At 43.7% G+C, this 20,487-nt stretch overlaps 1 protein-coding gene across 2 annotated transcripts; it reads left to right on the top strand.

The window, feature by feature from the left end:
* Positions 1 to 568: 568 nt before the first annotated feature.
* Positions 569 to 20,209, top strand: LOC311235236 (S-adenosylmethionine synthase-like; the record flags this gene model as incomplete). Of its 2 annotated transcripts, XM_084322646.1 has the most annotated exons (9): positions 569 to 937; positions 2,934 to 3,011; positions 5,667 to 5,789; positions 5,988 to 6,100; positions 9,120 to 9,263; positions 9,602 to 9,820; positions 10,516 to 10,698; positions 18,979 to 19,112; positions 19,378 to 20,209. In XM_084322646.1, exons 1-9 carry the CDS (start codon positions 847 to 849, stop codon positions 19,478 to 19,480), a joined length of 1,188 nt encoding a protein of 395 aa, XP_084178772.1. In that variant the 5' UTR covers positions 569 to 846. The 2 variants fall into 2 exon arrangements, with proteins under 2 accessions (XP_084178772.1, XP_084178773.1); XM_084322647.1 differs by lacking the exon at positions 19,378 to 20,209 and having other exon boundaries at positions 18,979 to 19,116.
* Positions 20,210 to 20,487: the final 278 nt, after the last annotated feature.

Below are 20,487 nucleotides of genomic sequence, written 5' to 3'. Positions count from 1 at the left end.
CTTAGAAAGAAAATATCCCTGGTTTCGTGTGACAGTCTGACGCGCCGACCTACAGATTGAGTGGTGAGAGATATCTTCGTTATCGACTCATTGCCCGTGCGAATGCAAGGGATTGTATATGTGCCAATGCAATGCATTGTATAGAGTATAGTGTCAGTTACTGCACTAATTGGTTGAAGAGGGCACGGAGCGCTGCAGAACTCTGTATACACAACCATAGACATCCCGCCAGGTCACTCAGGGGCCCCCGAGTGGCTGGGAGAATCCCAAAGAAGCCCTTTGATGTAATGAATGGTTCTCTTTTTCGCTGTCTTGTTGAGGGGCTACCCATCAGGGATTTTGTTTTGATTGGTCCCCGGAGCCTTGCCACAGTGGTAACTGGAGTGGGACAGTTCAGCGCACGAGGAGTTAAAAAAAAGTTTCTCCAGGAAGGTTTAATCCCTCCCTCCCCCCTTTTCTCCCTTCCTGAATGGTCTGACCCGCCGGTTCACATGGCCCCCTCCCCCTGCAGTGTGAGTGTGTGTCTGTGCAAGAGTGTGTATGTTGTCTTTGCCTTATATAGTGCAGAATTGTGGGGTCCACTGCCTCGGGACTAGGAGATTGGACTGCATTTCGGATTGCAAAGGAACAACCAAAAGTGTCCTTCACATTATAACATCTCTTGTCCTCATCTCCTTCGGCAAAGAACGCAGGGTTCATCCGGGTCAAGCATCATAAGCCAACACAGCAGTCTACCGGTTCCCTGCTGGCCGTCTGTGTTGTCTCCATCTAGCTTCTCTGTTGCGCACGGCACGGTGTGTTGTCTCCCATCTAGCTTCTCTGCTGCGTACGGTACAGTGAGACAAGATGAACGGGCCTGTGGATGGGATGTTCGACCCCCTGCATGAAGATGGGGCCTTTATGTTCACCTCCGAGTCTGTGGGAGAGGGACATCCTGGTGAGTAGGGGGCCTGGGTCCCGACAGCAGTAGTTCTAAATAATAATTTCACTGTGATTTCATCCATAAGGAACACAATGACAGAATGTATGACAATTCTGGTCATACGTTTCACTCCCTCCTGTATTTATCTCCTCATCTACAGTACAGACATAGAATTCAAGAGCAAAAATCCTATCAAATGGGGGTTCATGGTTTAATTAGTGTTTAGGATCCTTGACATGAAAACGTTTGGGAACCACTGCCCTACAGTACCGGTAGCCATATATGTTGAATGAATCTTAAGATTGGATAGGAGTGCCGATTTGAGCCCAGCTAAAACGTGTAAAGTTGTGTGATCATCTGACCTGACCACTGTTCTGAGATCAGTAGTTCTACTGATCTATCTGACAGTACTGATCTAATCTCTGCATACAGACCCAGTTGTGTTGTGGCCCCTCAGAAGCTTCTTCACCCATACTGTGTGGCATGATGCAAAACACAGTAAAACAACACAGAGACTTGTGCTGCCCTGCTCTACAAGTGAACAAACGGGCCACAATATGGCAAACGTACACTAATACGTCGTAGTGGTTGTGCTTTCTTACAGTTTTCTATATTCCAGTTGTGCCATTGTGTGGAATGGGAACAGCCACACACAGGGGGAAAGAACACACAGCGCCACACTGACCTAAATGTTAACGACTGACTTGTTGTATGATTGTTCAGGTCATTATCATAGAGGATGTAGAATAGAAGGTGTAGGCCCGGCCCTACTACAGTATAGACGTGATAACACACTGACCATTTTATAATAGCCCTAACATGCGCAGAGAGGAAAACGTATCATCCGCGTCTGCGCAGTTCGTGGGATGAAACCATAGACGCTCACACCTGCTCGGGGTGACCCAGTAACTGCTGCGCATTTAACGACTCTTTCAAGTTTCACGTTTCATAGAAAACATTGTGACATCACAGGATGATTTCAGATGTTTGTTTTTTTTACACTACAAAGTAACATCACAGGTTGATTTGAGATGTGTTTTCTTTACACTACAAAGTAAAACAACATTTTCACAAATATGATGATGATGACTAATAAGCATATATGTATATAGAATCCTGGTGTCTTTTTGTGTGTATGCAGTCTTGTAGTTCTCAGGCTATATTGGTTTTATGTCATTTTCAAAGCCTCAAGTAGCCCCAACTATATTAGTTGCAACTATGTCTTGCGTTGCAAGCTGATCTGAGGCCACGTGTTGCTGCTTTAGTGCACTTCCCCCAACATATTCAGTCATGCAGACACAGTCAAACACACAGGGCTCACAGGGCCGCAATGAAGACACGACAGGATGGGTTCTTTGCTTGACTCCATATCTCCGTCGCATCACACGTTGAGATGAAATTCACAATAGGGTAATCATGTTTAGACTGATTTATGTGAGAATTAATATAAAACAAAGGGAAAGCAAAGCAACGTGTTTAATTAGTCATTAATGATGTGTTAATAAAGTGTTCCTTTATTAATCCCCTTGGGGAAATTGAGAAATTCAAATTCCGTAGTGCAATCTATTCTTGCTTAAATGGAACGGAGAGTGTGTTCATTTACATAATACTTGAATGAAATGAAGGCACCTTAAATGCACTACAGTGTGGTCGCTGGCTGTAGTGCACTTGTGTTTTGATTGCTTCCGTGAACCTGGCGCACTATAAAGTGTGGCTTGCTACATTGGCACGCATCCTCCAAACCAAAGGCTATTCTTAGGGCTTTAGCTCCTAATATGAACTCCTAAGTAGTACCCTGACGGAAAGAGCTGATATCTGATCTTCAGCAACTCCGTCCAGGCCACACACGGCAAAAGGTCAGGCAAGGAAACACACTTGGTTAATTATCAAATGACACACCTTTAAATTACTACAGTATGCTACTGTACATTTTTGTTTGTTGGTCCACCATTTTGTTTGTCGCTCCACCAATGACTGTACATTGTGTAATAGCCGACCTGTTGTTTTACAGATAAGATCTGTGATCAGATCAGTGATGCTGTCCTGGACGCTCACCTGAAGCAAGACCCAGATGCTAAGGTGGCCTGTGGTGAGTTTACAGACCAGGGCCCTCATGTATCAACAATTCTTAGAAAGTGTTCTATCTTTGTTCTTAAGCACATAATTTAGAATGTGTGTACGCACAAAAAAAACAGGATTTATCACACGTGCGTACACAGGTTGTACGCACACCTGTCTTGATAAATATCACTTTGATCCTACGCTGCAGCTCGTGCACGGTTTTACGTATTTGCATACCAGAACCGCCCCGATTATCCATATATGGTAATGGTACACCCCCATGGGATGTGAAATAATGGACTGACCCGAGCGAACTCTGAGAGATTGTTCACAGAGGCGCTGCCGAACCAAGAAGACACAACCGGACAACCCGTGTTATGGGATAATAAATAAAATGCTGTACATGGTGATGTCAGATATCAACGACTCCCTAAAAGACCATTGCTGCAATTCTGCCTGGACAGCTTAAAATACTAATAAAGACCGTTCGTTAACCACTGTCTGTTTGGCGCGTTGGTGTGTCATTATTATAACCATGCTGGAATATGGATTGGCTACCGGGTATAATATGATGTGTGTAGAGGCATATGATACAATCTATTTTGTTGTCGGTATTAGGTAGGCAGGCTATATGAATTACATATAATAGCAGCCAGCCCATAGCCTACATTATGCAACAGTAACTTGCGCATTATATAATAGCACATGACACAGCCCTGCGAACCCTGCACAATAAACTAACTTGATCATTAATCTAGCTGTTGTATCTTTATGCTTATGAAAACATTAAATAATATGTATATAGGCCGTCGCTTTGCATTAATTCTCAAATGGCATTTAATGGCTATCCCACTCCTCGCTATCCTCGCGGACGGACCAGTATACCTTATATCATATCATATTCATATTCATATCATAGTTTACTCTATCAGCCCACCCAGCATGTAATACGTTCTTTGTTAGAACTCAACTCGTTATTATTTTGCGCATAGATTGCAGAAATACAGGAACGTTTTGATTTAGGCTTTGACATTGTAAAACTAAATAAGTGAAATTCTGTAAGCAGAATACAAGTCATGATATCACCCACACGATATATGCTCTGTATCCAGAGCATGTATTTGCATTCATTTAAGACACATTTATTGCAAGGGTTTTGTAATACACATACACTCAACAAATAACCTCTGTTCTCGTTGCAATGCGTTTTTTCTTCTTTCTTATAGTACAGTAGGAAGGGGGAAGAACACTATATCGTGGCCCACGATTCGTGGGTGTTCATATGACTTGTATTCTGCTTACAGCTTCGGGGTTCCACTTATTACGTTTAACAATGGCAAAGCCTTTTAAATATAATCAAAACGTTCCCATATTTCTGCAATCTATGCGCAAAATAATAACGAGTTGAGTTATACGCGGAGCGCAGTCAGTGCTTATTTCCACGTTGTAAACATATTCTACCACCGGGCGCCAGCTACGCATGCTCCGAGCTGTGCGTAGATATAAGCACAAAGTCAAGCACAAGTTCAAATTGATAAGTCCCACACTTTGCTTAGAAATTATCGTACGCACGGGTTAAGCACATATCTGTGCGTACGCAACATTGATAAATGAGGGCCCAGGAACTGGACCCAGCAACAGTCTCAATTGAATGCGGTTATGCCGTAGACATATTTATTTATTTTTGATGTATTTTATATTTTGGGATTCAAATGGTGGTAATTTCAAACAAACACGTTTATTTTTTAATACAGTACATCTATGGCAAATCCCCATTCAACTGAAACTGTTCCTACTGTAGGTCCATTTCCTGTGAATATCCCCAATGGAGGTCAGCAGAGCACAAACAAGGCTAATTATAGTGGTGGTAGTGCCTACAAAGTTTCCCCCCCTCAAACCATGATACTATAAAGTACGATAGTTGTAATGTCAATCACCTGGGCCCAGGAGTTCAAAAGTTTTAATCCCTATCTGATCCGATCCCATTTTTAAATCCCATTTTTTGTGATCCAGGATCAGACAACTCGGCCAGATTTTGTCCCGGTATTTCAAAGCAATCCAGGATAGGATCACCCTGATCCAGATTCAGAAATTTTTTGTATCTACTTTTTTTTCTCCTCCTATTTTTTCTGTATTTTTCTCCCCAGATTCAGACTTTTCAAGATTACTAGATCCTGAATATCAGTGCTTTAATCCTACCGATCTCCATCTAGTGGATATGAAAAAGAATACAAGGAAGACAAGAGACCACATTGCAGAGACATCTATAATGTCTAATTGTATTGATAAATACATAAAGAACATAAAATCATAATGGAATTGTAATTAAAAAGAATACAAAAAACATTAATTCAAAGGCAGCTGATCATCCAGGCGTGCTTTGAGGAGCTGAATTCTAAGTGAGGTTTCAGTTTGCTGAAGGTGATGACAGATGATGGACTTTTTTCAAACTGATCCCAATCCTGTGTTGTCGGTTTGAACTACCCGTTTTGAAGATTTGATCCAGATTAAAGCTTGGATTTGATTTCCTGATCAAAGATAGGGATTAAAAGTTTTGAACTCCTGGGCCCTGGACATGAAATAGTACTATATGTCAACCCTATAATGTAAAGAGAGAAACTGTGATATTTGGTCATGTGAAATGTGTTTTGTATATTAACATCTTGATGCCGTGTTTAAACAGAGACAGTGTGTAAAACCGGTATGGTCCTGCTGTGTGGTGAGATCACGTCGCGCGCCAACGTGGACTATCAGAAGGTAGTGAGGGACACCATCAGAGACATCGGCTACGACAACTCGGATAAAGGTGGGTTGGAGTCCAAAATTTAGCAAATTAAACTAGCTGGTATTCCCTGACAATGTAAGAATTCGGAAGAATTCGGCAACCCATTTCCTGGGGCATTTTGTGAAATTCTTTGGCAATTAAAATACTTTAATTCGTGATGATGAATAATGAAGATGATGATGATGAAATGAACATGTTGATGTTTCACTGTCTGTCCAGGTTTTGATTACAAGACCTGTAATGTGTTGGTGGCTCTGGAGCAGCAGTCCCCTGACATCGCTCAGGGAGTTCACATTGACCGCCTGGAGAATGACATAGGAGCTGGAGACCAGGTAATCTCAGAGACCGGATAATCTCAGAGACCGGGTAATCTCAGAGACCGGGTAATCTCAGAGACCGGGTAATCTCAGAGACCGGGTACTTTAGAGACCAGGTAATCTCAGAGACCAGGTATTTTATAGACCAGGTAATCTCAGAGACCAGGTATTTTATAGACCAGGTAATCTCAGAGACCAGGTACTTTAGAGACCAGGTAATCTCAGAGACCAGGTACTTTAGAGACCAGGTAATCTCAGAGACCGGGTAATCTCAGAGACCGGGTACTTTATAGACCGGGTAATCTCAGAGACCAGGTATTTATAGACCAGGTACTTTATAGACCAGGTAATCTCAGAGACCAGGTACTTTAGAGACCAGGTAATCTCAGAGACCAGGTAATCTCAGAGACCAGGTAATCTCAGAGACCAGGTAATCTCAGAGACCAGGTACTTTAGAGACCAGGTAATCTCAGAGACTAGGTACTTTAGAGACCAGGTAATCTCAGAGACCAGGTACTTTAGAGACCAGATAATCTCAGAGACCGGGTACTTTAGAGACCAGGTAATCTCAGAGACTAGGTATTTTATAGACCAGGTAATCTCAGAGACCGGGTAATCTCAGAGACCGGGTACTTTATAGACCAGGTAAGCTCAGAGACCAGGTAATCTCAGAGACCAGGTAATCTCAGAGACCAGGTATTTTAGAGCCCAGGTAATCTCAGAGACCAGGTACTTTATAGACCAGGTAATCTCAGAGACCTGGTAATCTCAGAGACCTGGTAATCTCAGAGACCGGGTAATCTCAGAGACCGGGTACTTTAGAGACCAGGTAATCTCAGAGACTAGGTATTTTAGAGACCAGGTAATCTCAGAGACCAGGTACTTTATAGACCAGGTAATCTCAGAGACCAGGTACTTTAGGGGCCTTTCTCACTCAGGTATTGGGATCGAATCACCGCCCCGGGGCACGGGGGGGGGGGGAGTGTTCTCACTCACCCCTTTTGGGATGCGAAACGGCGCTGATTCGTTTTACCCCCCGCTGGTCGGGGCCAGTTGGATTAGGTGGTCTCGGAATCGGGCCGTGGGAGCGGGGCGCGTGACACACACAACGTCGTTACTGTCATGCTTGCTTGAATTTTGGGCAGATAAAACCACACTGGACAATACCCACAAAAACGATATTTATGGGCAATTTGAGAGTTCAGACCTCAACCAAAAACAAGCATGTGGAACCTCACAGCTCAGTGGATGAAAACATGAAGCCACATTACAAAGCACAGCACTTCTGGCTCGCATTAGGCCTGGCAATTTTTGTTTGCCATGCTATTTCTATACATTAGTTTCTTGTTTGAATGCATTTATTTCTATTAGACCAGTGGTGCCCAACCAGTTGGCCGTGGTCGACCAGTAGATCAATGACATGTAATATAATTGCCACGAGCGATGGGATGTTAGCTGCTGGACAGGCTAAGCTAACTAGCGTTAGCCGTTAGCTTAGCGTTAGCCATTGCTGTATACTATACTTTCCTGTTCGAATGCATTTATTTCTATTAGACCAGTGGTGCCCAACCAGTCGCCGTGGTCGACCAGTAGATCAATGACATTCAATATAATCGATGCAGCAATGTTACTAGTAAAAGGCTAAGCTAACTAGCGTTAGCCGTTAGCTTAGCGCTATCGTTAACCCTGCAAAACGCTCAAAAGCGGACTCTACAACACCATCCATTCGTGATAAAATGGGGTGGGTTATATTGACAAGGCTTGACAACAGAGGTTCAAATATAACTTCATATTTATTGGTAATTTGTTCATTTTATATCAGCATCCAGTCTCCGCAGTAGTGTTAAGACACTTCCTGTTTACATTTTAGAACGTGACATCATCGCCTACGGCAAGCGTAAACGCTCAAAAGGCAAACCGTAAACAGAACCCGAAGCCAACCAAGACCGCAGTGTGTACACAAACTAGAGGGGGGAGAGGGGGGGGGGGGGGAGTTCGCACTCTGACCCGGAATGAGGACGGTACGGACCGGTACGGACAGAATGAGTGAGTGAGAAAGGCCCCTTAGAGACCAAGTAATCTCAGAGACTAGGTATTTTATAGACCAGGTAATCTCAGAGACCGGGTAATCTCAGAGACCAGGTACTTTAGAGACCAGGTAATCTCAGAGACCAGGTACTTTAGAGACCAGGTAATCTCAGAGACTGGGTATTTTATAGACCTAATCTCAGAGACTAGGTACTTTATAGACCAGGTAATCTCAGAGACCGGGTACTTTAGAGACCAAGTAATCTCAGAGACCAGGTATTTTATAGACCAGGTAATCTCAGAGATCAGGTATGACACAAATAGATCTATGTATAGAGGCTGTTGGCTGTGCTCCTGTATCATCATTGTATTTTGTGGTTAGCACTGTTGCCTCACAGCAGGATGGTTTTAGGTCCTTTCTGTGCAGCATGTTCTCCCCCAGGGACTCTGGTTTCCTCCCAAACCAAAAGACATGCACTCCTGCCATTGCCCTTGACCAAGGCACTGGCATTACAACTAGAGTTGGTGCCCAGGCTTCTATCTGTGGCTGCCCACTGCTCCTACGTGGTTTGGATGGGTCAAATGCAGAGGAATAGTTTTCTACAGGGATTAATAAAGTATAACATAATTTAACAGGGTCTGATGTTTGGCCACTGATGAAACAGAGGAGATTAATACATTACGCCTTAATTTAATTTAATTTAACTTAACTTAACATGGTCTGGTGTTTGACTATGCCACTGATGAAACAGAGGAGATGAATCAATTATAACTTAACTTAACTTAACAGGGTCTGATGTTCGGCTATGCCACTGATGAAACAGAAGATATTAATAAAGTATAACTTAATTTAACTTAACAGGGTCTAATGTTCGGCTATGCCACTGATGAAACAGAAGATATTAATAAAGTATAACTTAACTTAACTTAACAGGGTCTGATGTTCGGCTATGCCACTGATGAAACGGAAGATATGAATAAAGTATAATTTAACTTAACTTAACAGGGTCTGATGTTCGGCTATGCCACTGATGAAACAGAAGAGTGCATGCCACTCACCATCGTCCTCGCCCACAAACTCAACGCCAAGATGGCTGAACTGAGGCGGAACGGAGTTGTCCCCTGGCTCCGTCCTGACTCCAAGACCCAGGTATGATCAAGAATACACCTGTTCTGGCTCTGACTCAACTATGTGATACAATACGCTGAATGTAATTGAGTTAGTATATAATAACTAAACGTGTCAGACACACACACAAACACACGCATACACTCATGCACACACACAGCTTTTATCCATGTTGTGGCTTTGTCATTGTTTGTGTGAATGTACTTTGCGAGTAGAGTGATGTATGTATTTCACAAGTTCTGATTCAGATTCTTCTGTCTATATAAGGTAAAGGTATATATGTCTTCTTCTCTTTATCTGTCTATCTTTCCTTTTTTCTCTTTCTCTCTCTCTCTCTCTCTACCCCCTTCTCCATCCAGGTGACGGTCAACTACACCCAGGAGAACGGCGCGGTGATCCCCAGGAGGGTGCACACGGTCGTGGTCTCCGTGCAGCACGATGACCTAGTGAGCCTAGAAGAGCAGAAGGAGATCCTGTTGGAGAAGGTGATCAAGGAGGTGGTTCCTTCCAAGTACCTGGACAAGAACACCATCTACCACCTGCAGCCCAGTGGGCGCTTTGTGATCGGTGGACCCCAGGTAGAGTTCAAAATATTTATCCTAGTTCTTTGTGATCGGTGGACCCCAGGTAGAGTTCAAAATATTTATCCTTGTTCTTTGTGATCGGTGGACCCCAGGTAGAGTTCAAAATATTTATCCTAGTTCTTTGTGATCGGTAGAGTTCAAAATATTTATCCTTGTTCTTTGTGATCGGTGGACCCCAGGTAGAGTTCAAAACATTTATAGTTTTTTTCTATGGAAATGGAAAATGAGAATTAAATAAAAAAAGGTCAAATCCACCACTTAAACATAACATATTTGAAAAAATGTCTGCTGAGTTAGCTCCCAGTATGAATCAAACTTTTTGGAGTTGAGTGAGTCAGTTCTTTGTGCTAAATGAGAATTCCAACAAACGTGCTGACACATTTGCCATAGACGTATTTAATCTAATTAAAATATCTGCTCTAAGAAGCCAGCTATTGCTTAATACTCAAAGCCTTTTTCCCACGCAAATTGGGATGACTCACACTCACGATCCACCTACTCACTCACTCAAGGGACGATCTGACAGGGACGCTTTGTCCGACGCATGTGCTGGTAGCACAGGTAGAGCTGTGGGTCTAGCGCGGTTTTGGTGCGTGTCTTCCTGCAAACCTCTTCATCTGACATTTAACAAACAACAACAATTCCTGTATGAAAGTCTGAATCTTTTCTTTATGTTGTTCTTCCGACAGGGTGATGCTGGTGTAACAGGCAGGAAGATCATTGTAGACACATACGGAGGTTGGGGTGCCCACGGTGGTGGGGCTTTCTCCGGGAAAGACTACACCAAGGTGGACCGCTCGGCTGCCTACGCTGCCCGCTGGGTGGCCAAGTCCCTGGTCAAAGCCAATCTCTGCAGGAGGGTCCTGGTCCAGGTGAGTTGTCTCTACATCACCATACCACAAACCTGATCCAGCATTGAGGATACGAACTGGCACGCTGGGGCCCAGTCGCGTTAAAACATACTGGTACTCGAATGAGGTGGGTGACCCGCCACAGACAAGCCTGCGAGCCATTGTGGGTCCTGACCCTGCTCTACACCAAATCCACCAGGAATCTATCAATTATACTAGAAGCTGTTTTCCTTCTCTATTCATGATTTGCTTTTTGACATGAATCTATTAGGATTAGAAGGCGGCTGGGTGGCGCAGCAGACATTGCGCTCGTCACCCACGCAAGAGACACCGGGTTCGACTCCGGCTGTCGGCGTTGCCTCTGGCTTGGGCCAGCCGTCATACTAACTCAATTGGCAGAGTTAGCGGGTGGAAGTCGATGGGTGGTAATCTGGACGTTGTGGACAGCGACTCCTACAGGTCGGTTGGGGACGCCTGCACAGCAGAGACAGGAAATGGCGGGGGTAGTGTGAGCCTCCCACACGTTACACCTCGCCAATGAGAGTCCGCGCTGGCAGGTGAAAAGATGTAACAGGCTGCCTCCTCGTGTATCGGAGGGGACACGTGATGCAAGGCTTCTATCCTCCCTACAACCGGCCAGTGGGGGGCATATGCGAGCAACGTTCAAGACAGGGGAGGGAAGAATTGGCACAGTGGAATTGGGATGGGAGAAAAATAGAAAAAGAGGAGAAAAAGTGGATAAAAAAAAAGAATCTATTAGGATTAATGAAGAGGATTAATACAAGTCTATGGAGGGGCGGAGCTTCCTATAGGCGGTTGCCTAGAGAGTGCCACCCAGAGGGGGGTGCCAAAAACTGAGGCCATATATATTAGGGCTGTAACGGTACCCAAAAACGTACGTACCTCGGTTTTGAAGTCATGGTTCGGTATGGTACATTTTCAGTACAGTGGGGGAAACCGTGCAGAACGTGGCTTTCCCATGTTCCACTTGGGGGTGATGTAGTGTGCACTGTGCAGTTACTGTTAAGTAGGGCTGTCAACGAATATTCTATATTAAAATTAATAATCGACTTGTGAAAATGAATGAGATTGTGAAAAAAAACAGCCCCTGGTGGGCGTGGGTATGACGGATACGAGACTCCCAACGTCACTTTCAATGAGCTAAAGAACCTGCCAGTAGTAACAACAACAACAACAACAACAACAACAACAACAACAACAACAACAACCGCATGGCGTGATGGCAGACCTCAGCACTCTGAGCAATCTCAAGCCCCGGTTGGAAATACTTCGGATTTTGATTCATTTGTGGAACTTCGAGACAAAGTTGTATGCAAGCTATATAAACTACAGCTGGCCTACCTTCTTTATGCTAACGCATAAAATATATCGTTCCATGTTTATCACACCTTGTTCTGGGGCACGTTACTGTGTATGAATGTCCATTCTATATGCCGTAAACTTTCATTAATTTGATCTCTGAGAGACAGCCCCTGCTCAATCTACACCAATTCCTCCTCACGCACTGAGAGAGAGAGGGTGCGTGTGTATGTGTGTGTGTGTTTCTCATTTGCGTTCGCCATACTATATGAGGCTACCTATGCTAAATGATAGGTACTATCTCTCAGTGGTGTGCGTGGGCTGAACGAACAACATCCGGCCCTTTGCGCAAATTATATTTTGGGAAAGGGGTGAACACCAGGGCTAATCCTGCTCTGGAGATGGGCCAAAATCAGGAGTCATCCCTATTTAGTAGGGTCATCTGTGGCACTTCCGTGACCGTGGAGAGCGAAGGTCTGTTTCTCAATGGATTTGTCATCTAGGAGGGTTAATAAACAAATTTAGCCGGGGTGTATTTTTTTAAAAGGCGGGGGAAATTCGTGAGAGACCAAAATCCAAAATGGCTGCCGTGGAAATTAACTTTTTAATGGTTTGACCTATAATGATGCACAATACATGGTTTCAGAGCTTATTTTGATCAAGGAATACATATTTGGTGTTTATATAATGATTTGACCTATTGTTGACCTTTAAATGCAAGATGGCTGCCAATTTTGAGCTCCAAAATGATTTTTTTTCAAAATCGTCACAGAGCCTTCATATTAATAATAATAATAATAACTTTATTTGTATAGCACTTTTCATACAGAGGTTGCAGTTCAAAGTGCTTCACAACAGTAAAAAATACAGGCATGAGCGAGCATAGCAAGGTATGGTAAATCACAGTGTTTCACATTAGGATCTAACATCCTAATAGGCTCTCTATTCAGAAATACAAATAATAAAATAGTTTAAAATGATTAAGTTTAAAAATAGTCAAACAATTATAAAATAGAACGGACATACAACAGTAAAAAATACAGGCAGACTACAAAGAGTGACACGTTCAGCCGAACGCACAATTGGAGGGGGGCTCCCCACCCTCCAGAACATTTACAACAAGCGTTGCAAGGGCAAGGCTAAGAGAATCATTAAAGACTCCAGTCACCCGAACAACTGCCTCTTTGAACTGCTGCGGTCAGGCAAGCGATACCGGAGTCTCAAGGCGAGCACAGAAAGACTCAGAAGAAGCTTCTATCCCCAGGCCATCAGGCTGCTAAACGAACAATGAATGAACACTACACAACAACAACCACCAAACGCACATAGCACACACATCCACACGCCCACACTCACTTTAAACAAACACACTGTAGCACCCACTCCACACACTTTATAGCACACACCCACTTTAAACAAACACACTGTAGCACCCACTCCCCACACTTTATATTTATTGATGAAGGATTGCACTACAACTCGTACACCTTACTGTAAATTGTACCTAAATTGTACCTCATCCCATTTCTGCTTTGCACTAGATAGTACTGTACATTAGTACACTGCATAGTATTGTATATTATATGGTAACTCAGAACATTGTACATATGTCTATACCGAACACTGTGACCTCATTTTCTTCGTCTAAATTACATGCTATACTATGTTATTTGATACTATCTTGTCTAGCACAGTCTCTGGAGCGTAACAGTAAGAAGCATTTTGTATGAAAGTATTCTGTACTTCTGTATGACAACTATTAAAGAAACTTGAAACTTGAAACTTGAGGCATAAGCGAGCATAAAAATAAAAAATGTAAATAGCAAGGTTACAGTGAAAAGTGTGATAAGATTGTTCAAGCAGATGAAAATGGCCCAGTTAGGAGAATCAACCTTGGCACGATGTACCTAACTGGAATGGTAAACAACTTTGCTAGATTTAGGTCAAAAGTCATCTTCTCCTCACAACAGAGCATCACTCTAACATACATATGAATTTCATTGGACGTGTATGAAAGTAGGTAGGGTAAGAATATAGCTCTGTTTACAGTTTGATTCAGTAATACAAATAATAAAAATAGTTTAAAATTATTCAGTTTAAAAATAGTCATCAGTAGAAGTAAAAAGTGTGATAACCGACACATGAATTTGATAGGCAGTGTATAAAAGTAGGCAGGGTAAGAATAGTGCAGGTAAGTACAATTTGTGTCAGGATATCCCTGATGTTTCTATAATAATATTTCCCCTTGCCACTAGGTGGTAGCAGATATCTATCTTCAGATATTTGCCTGCATTACCCCACAGTGACATGCCTGAGCAAAGAGATTTTAAGAGGTTTTAAGCTGTCTTTTAAAGATGTCTAGCGAGTTTTGGGGTAGTTTGTTCCACAGTTTTGGGGCATAGTTGATAAAGGCTGCATTACCGATCCTCTTTTGACTGTTTCTGGGAGCCTCTAGTAGTCCAGCAGCTGATGATCGCAGTGTTCTTGCTGGTGTGTAATTTATTAGAGTGTAGGCGATGTAGCTAGGTCCCTGTCCATTTAGAGCTTTTGTATGTAAGGAGAAGGACCTTAAAGTCAATTCTAAATGTTACAGGAAGCCAGTGTAAAGCAGCTAAGACTGGACTAATGTAATCTCTCCTTTTGGTTCTAGTTAGCAGTCGGGCTGCAGAGTTTTGGATTAGCTGAAGCCTCTCTGTGGTTTTCTTAGGGAGCTCTAATGAAAGCTCTGCTCATGATGAGTTGAGTTATGGACAAAGGGGATAGGTGGCTATCTTCCACCATACTCCATCCATCTGTGAAAGTTGGAGACATGATCACCCCTGTTTGCTTCAGCAGGGTGGGTTATTGGCCCCAGATGCTGTTTGCACAAGGTTGTCTGACTGCTTTGTCTGACCTCTCACCCTAGACCTGTCCGGTTTGGTAAAACCTGCTAGGTATAGCTCTCAGGGTTCACTGAGGTACTCAAGCTCCCTTACCACGACAAGGTGAACAGTCAAAAGGGAGGTGTTTTTTTTTCTTCTTTTTTTTAATATATGTTTTGTAACTTTTGTATAACTATGGTGCTTCAAAAAAATAACACTCCAAAATAATAATTGATCAACTAGTAGCCTAATTAAGGGCACATTTGGAGGCAACAGCATCTCCCTCTGGCTGACACAGCAACTGAACCATGTAATGTCAAACTGAAAATATAATTGTTAGAATAAAACACACTAATGTTCACATCACAATATTAAAAAAGAAAGGAAATAAGGGTGGAGAGAAAAGGCTGGTAGAAAACACAAAATACAGAGTAGAATCGGATATAAAATAAGCTAAGCAGATGATATAATGTAACAACTTGTTGTTGATGGATGATGAGAACGGGAGACAGAATCACTATTCTTCATCAGAATCGGTTGATTCTCCACACTGACTCCATTCATCATCATTGCTACTACTCTCATCTGAGCAGGCATGAGATGTGAGCTGCTGGGGCAAGGGGGGAAGGGTATGACGCACTGGCCGGCACTTCCCATTCACTAGTTCCCAGCCGTGACCAATGGGGGAAGGATGTTCTTGAAGGTTGTAATGGAGCTGGCAATATGTAATGTATAGTTTGTCCTTTCCACATGAAGATCCAAGGAGTCCTCATCAGGTGGGAGACTAATCGTACACTTCTTCTTCAATTTGTGCCACTTGGAAGCTCTGGCCTGGCCACACGTAACATCTGGACAAACACGTCTGTGTCTCCGCAGTCTAGAACAACAGGTCCAGTGTAGTTGGTGGTCCTCACCTTTGCATAGGCGGAGAGCAGCATTGTATCTGCCTCTGGATGTTTGAAGACATACTCTCCATTAGCGATGCCAGTGCTGAGGTTAGTTGACACTTCTCCCTCACAGTATATGATATCACCCTGCACATGACCAACTTGTGTTTTCAGCTGTTCTTTCACAAGTTTTTGCAATCTGACCTTGTTTCCTGAGTTGACCACTGAATTCAGCAGCACTTCGGGTTTCAGGAAAACATTTGGGACGTGTGGATGTTTTGCTCATCATCATGCTCATCATCCTTGATGCTGAAGGGAAGGTCATACTTGTCGTTGATGAGAATGATGAGGTAAGCATTGGCATGGCGTGAGAAGATGATTGCGCAGATTTTATGCAGGTAGAACCATCCCGCTTCCTAGCCTCTCGGTCCTCAGGTGTGGGGGTGGAAGGCGCCATATCAGACCCATGTCTACAAGGCTCACGTAGTTCTGCGGTTCCTCAGGAACTGGTTCTAGGGTGAAAAGCTCTAACAACTTGCTCTTCACAGTCTTGCGCATTGACCCATCCACATTGAAGAGTGAAAGGCACTCCTCTGTCACTCTTCTCTCAAGGGATGATTCAAGTTGTATCATACCAGATCCCTCTGCTAGGTCGACCAGGGCCGCTAGTCCTGATCTCTCCATATGGGCCACCTGCATATGAGCACCAGAAGGTGCGCAGCTCTTTTCACTTGCAAAATTCCATCTCTTATTCCTGTGGAGGCTTGATCTTGGTGAACACCCGCTCTTGCAGAAAAGTCTCAACCTGAGCTTGGCCATCTGGAATTGCAGTCTTAAGGTCATGCAGTAACTCTGGTGAGGCGACGAGGCCAGACTGTAGTGACCTCAGTGTAGGTGAGGAGATGTCAAATGGATCAGCTTCAAAATCCCTCATGCATGCCTGCAGGTCCTGAACTGCTTGCTCATCCTTCTGCATCCTCGCTGGCTGGCATTCGACATGCTTCCTGTGACGACGCTGGCACTGGAGGCCCCGCTTCACACTTCACCCTTGCAACGTTGTTTGCATTCTTTGTTGTTGAGAACAGTTGGGGCTGGCAGGAGTAGGGTAGCCCTGTCATCGACTGGGTAAAGTGATCGTTGAAGAACTCCATTTGTTCATCTGACAGTCAAGAGAGCATTGCCCAGTAGTCTGGCAACCACCTCCCATAGTCATGGTTGTCGTATGCCATCAGTCCTGGCAGCATGTTGTAGGTTGACGATAGGTACTCAGAGCCATTTCTTGCATGACATGCATCAAGACATTGTACAAGTGGGTCAGACATCTCCAAGAACGAGACCCAAAAGTCCACCATGTCTGTGCCAGGCATCTCATAAACTCTGTTGATCAGCTCCTTCATGTCGCCATCATTCTCAAGATCACAGTAAGCTGTCTGTAGAGCCTCTTTTGTTTCAGTCAGTGCATTCCGCAGAATGTTGAGGTTCTCATTGATGTCTTCCGATAGTTCTTTGTGCTCAAGAATCTTTGACAGTTGATTTGGGATAAGAACCTCTCTCAAGAGCAGGATGCACTGCACGCCCCGTCTGTAGTGCTTTCCTCGTAGTGCTTGGTCTACCGACCCCTCCACTACTACACCTGCTGTAACCAGAGTGTCTGCCATTCCAGAGCCCTTGAATCTCTTGTAGATGGCATGTAGGACATCAGCTGGTGGAAAGCTCAGAGGATTGGGATGATGTCCTTGAACATTTCTGGATTCTCCGCCTTGAGCTGAGTGATCGTCTTGTAGGTGGGCAGGTCACCAACAAGAAAGGAGAATGGAATATTCTTCAGCCGCATGGCCTCCACATGTTTCACCATGATGTCATTCACCACTGACTTGCTTGGAGGTTCATTGTATGTTGTGTGGTAGTAAGGCTTGCTCTTGTTGAGTGGTGGATGACAGCACGCTGCGGAGCTGACCCCTCCACTGGTGGATCTACCCTGGGACGAGCAGGTGGCTCACTCTTGCTACCAGGGGGGCATCTGTACTGGCAAACCTTTGTCAGTTCTGCACACTTCTGCTCCACATCCATCAGAGCCCAGTGGTCATAGAGGAGCAGTGTATCTGCATAGCTGATGCAGACACCACTCTTGTGCAGAGTGTCTACCAGATCTTTACTCCTTGTCATGCCATGGACGCCCAGGTTGATAGCAGTGGTAGTGCGCTGTCCAGTGAGGTGGTACATTCGGACCCAGAGTTTTTGTTAACACCAAAGTAAGATAAATAAATAAGTAGCGCACAAGGGTTAAATTCAGCTCAAGCAGCTAACCTTGCTAGCTTTGCATACAGAATACTATTTTATGTTAGGCTATAGTACAAAATAATTTTTGGTTCATTATGAAAATGTGATGGTATGAACTGGACACCATATTCTCAGTAGCCTACCCTATTTAATGGAAAACCGCAAATCAGTAACTGTTGTTTACACACAAACATTGACTTTATTGACCTCAGAGATTACTTCTGTGTACTTATACTGTATATTATTCAACTCATCATGAGCAGAGCTTTCATTAGAGCCTAATATAAAGGCTCTGTGACGATTTAGAAAAAAATCCATTTTGGAGCTCAAAATTGGCAGCCATCTTGCATTTGAAGGTCAACAATAGGTAAAATCATCATATAAACACCAAATATGTATTCCTTGATCAAAATAAGCTCTGAAACCATGTATTGTGCATCATTGTAGGTCAAACCATTAAAAAGTTCATTTCCACGGCAGCCATTTTGGATTTTGGTCTCTCACAAATGTCCCCCGCCTTTTTAAAAAATACACCCCGGCTAAATTTGTTTATTAACCCTCCTAGATGACAGATCCATTGAGAAACGGACCTTCGCTCTCCACGGTCACGGAAGTGCGACAGATGACCCTACTAATTTGGCATTAGATTCAAGATTCAAGAGGTTTATTCGTCACATACATACACAAGACATATAGTGAAATGAAGGTGGCCATGCCCGCCGTGATTGTGCAAAAAATACAAATAATAATAGAATAAAATAGAATAGATAATAAAATAGACATGATAAAAAGTATTAAGATAAAATACAATACAATGCTAAGCTTACGAATTACAAGAATACCATGGCCCAGTTCATACCATGGCTAACAGCACAGTTAACCCTTTACATTGTGAAAAGGCCTACAAAGCGGTGTCTCTGTTCTTAAGTTGTATCCCTGTGTTTGTGCATCAGGTGGCTTATGCCATCGGAGTGGCCCAGCCTCTCTCCATCTCCCTGTTCACCTACGGCTCCTCCCAGAAGACCGAGAAGGAGCTGCTACAGGTCGTCAACAAGAACTTTGACCTCAGGCCCGGCGTCGTTGTCAGGTGAGCACTATACGTTCAGATAACAGGGCGATATGTTCAGGAGGGGGATTTTCCTTTACAATTTGAATTCTTTTGGCGTGACCCTACTGACAAATACATGAGAATGTTCTCTCAAGTAAACGTCAATTTCTGTAAAAAAGAAAATTGGAATGAATTAATTCAGGGGGCTGGATCTAGGTTAGAAAATCTACACATGTTTCCGTCTCTATCAAATAAAGCTGCAGTGGATCTTAATTAAACTGTTCTTTGTCGGATTGCTTTCCAGAGACCTGGACCTGAAGAGACCCATCTATCAGAGGACAGCCTGCTATGGACACTTTGGCAGGAAGGAATTCACCTGGGAGGTTCCAAAGAACCTCAACTACTAGTGTGTGTTCATGTACTGTTCAGTGTACTGTATGTATGTGTGTGTGTATGCATGTGTGTGCATGTGTGTACCTGTATAGCTATACTTCTGAGGACAGACTCTTGACAGCCTACCTTGCTTGTGAGGACATTTTGACCAGTCCTCGCATCACTGCTTTTATGCAGAGTGGTTAAGGTTAGGAATAGGATCATCAGACGTAACAGTTTGGGATATGAATGTACTCAATACATGTCTTCACAAGTATAGTAATACACACATGCACAGTGTACATGTGAGAGTGTGTGTATTTGTGAGTATCAGACTACAACTACTGTAAATGTATAGCTGTCTATAGTCTATAGTGTATATCCTTATTATGCGTGTATATGCGTGCATGCGTGTGTGTGTGTGTGTGCGGTGAGCGACCCACTCTAGCGTAGCTCCACGGATAGCCTGTCCATGTGTCGTTGTGACCCACTAGGAGAGGAGGGAAGGGCGCCGCCCCCTGGTACATCTAGACCACTACTGCAGATGAGACTGACGTGTTGGGTTGCGGATGGGAAAGGGGGTGTGGCTGTGATTTATCACCCCAGTCGCCCGCTCAGTGGTCAAAGCAGAGCTACGAGTGAGCGAGAGCCATTTGGTATATTTAACCCTTTCACTACCACACTACAGAAGGTTAACCTTTCACTACCACACTACAGACGGTTAACCGTCTGTAGTGTGGTAGTGAAAGGGTTAACCTTCTGTAGTGTGGTTGTGAAAGGGTTAACCCTTTGTCGTGTGGCAGTGAAAGGGTTAACCTTCTGTATTGTCGCAGTGAAAGGATTAACCCTTTGGTAGTGTGGTAGTGAAAGGGTTAACACACTGATACATTATACACATACAAACACACGCACACACTCGTACATGCAGCTCGAGACACACACCTGTTTTACTCCTTCGCGCAGCTTTACGAAGTGGTTTTAAAAAGCTTTAGTAACGTTTAACCCTTGCGTGGTGTTCAGGTCTGTGGGACCCGTTTTCAAT

Source organism: Notolepis coatsorum, assembly GCF_963971535.1.
Source record: "Notolepis coatsorum genome assembly, chromosome: 10".
Taxonomy (NCBI): domain Eukaryota; kingdom Metazoa; phylum Chordata; class Actinopteri; order Aulopiformes; family Paralepididae; genus Notolepis; species Notolepis coatsorum.
This window is presented reverse-complemented; position numbering and strand designations above follow the sequence as displayed.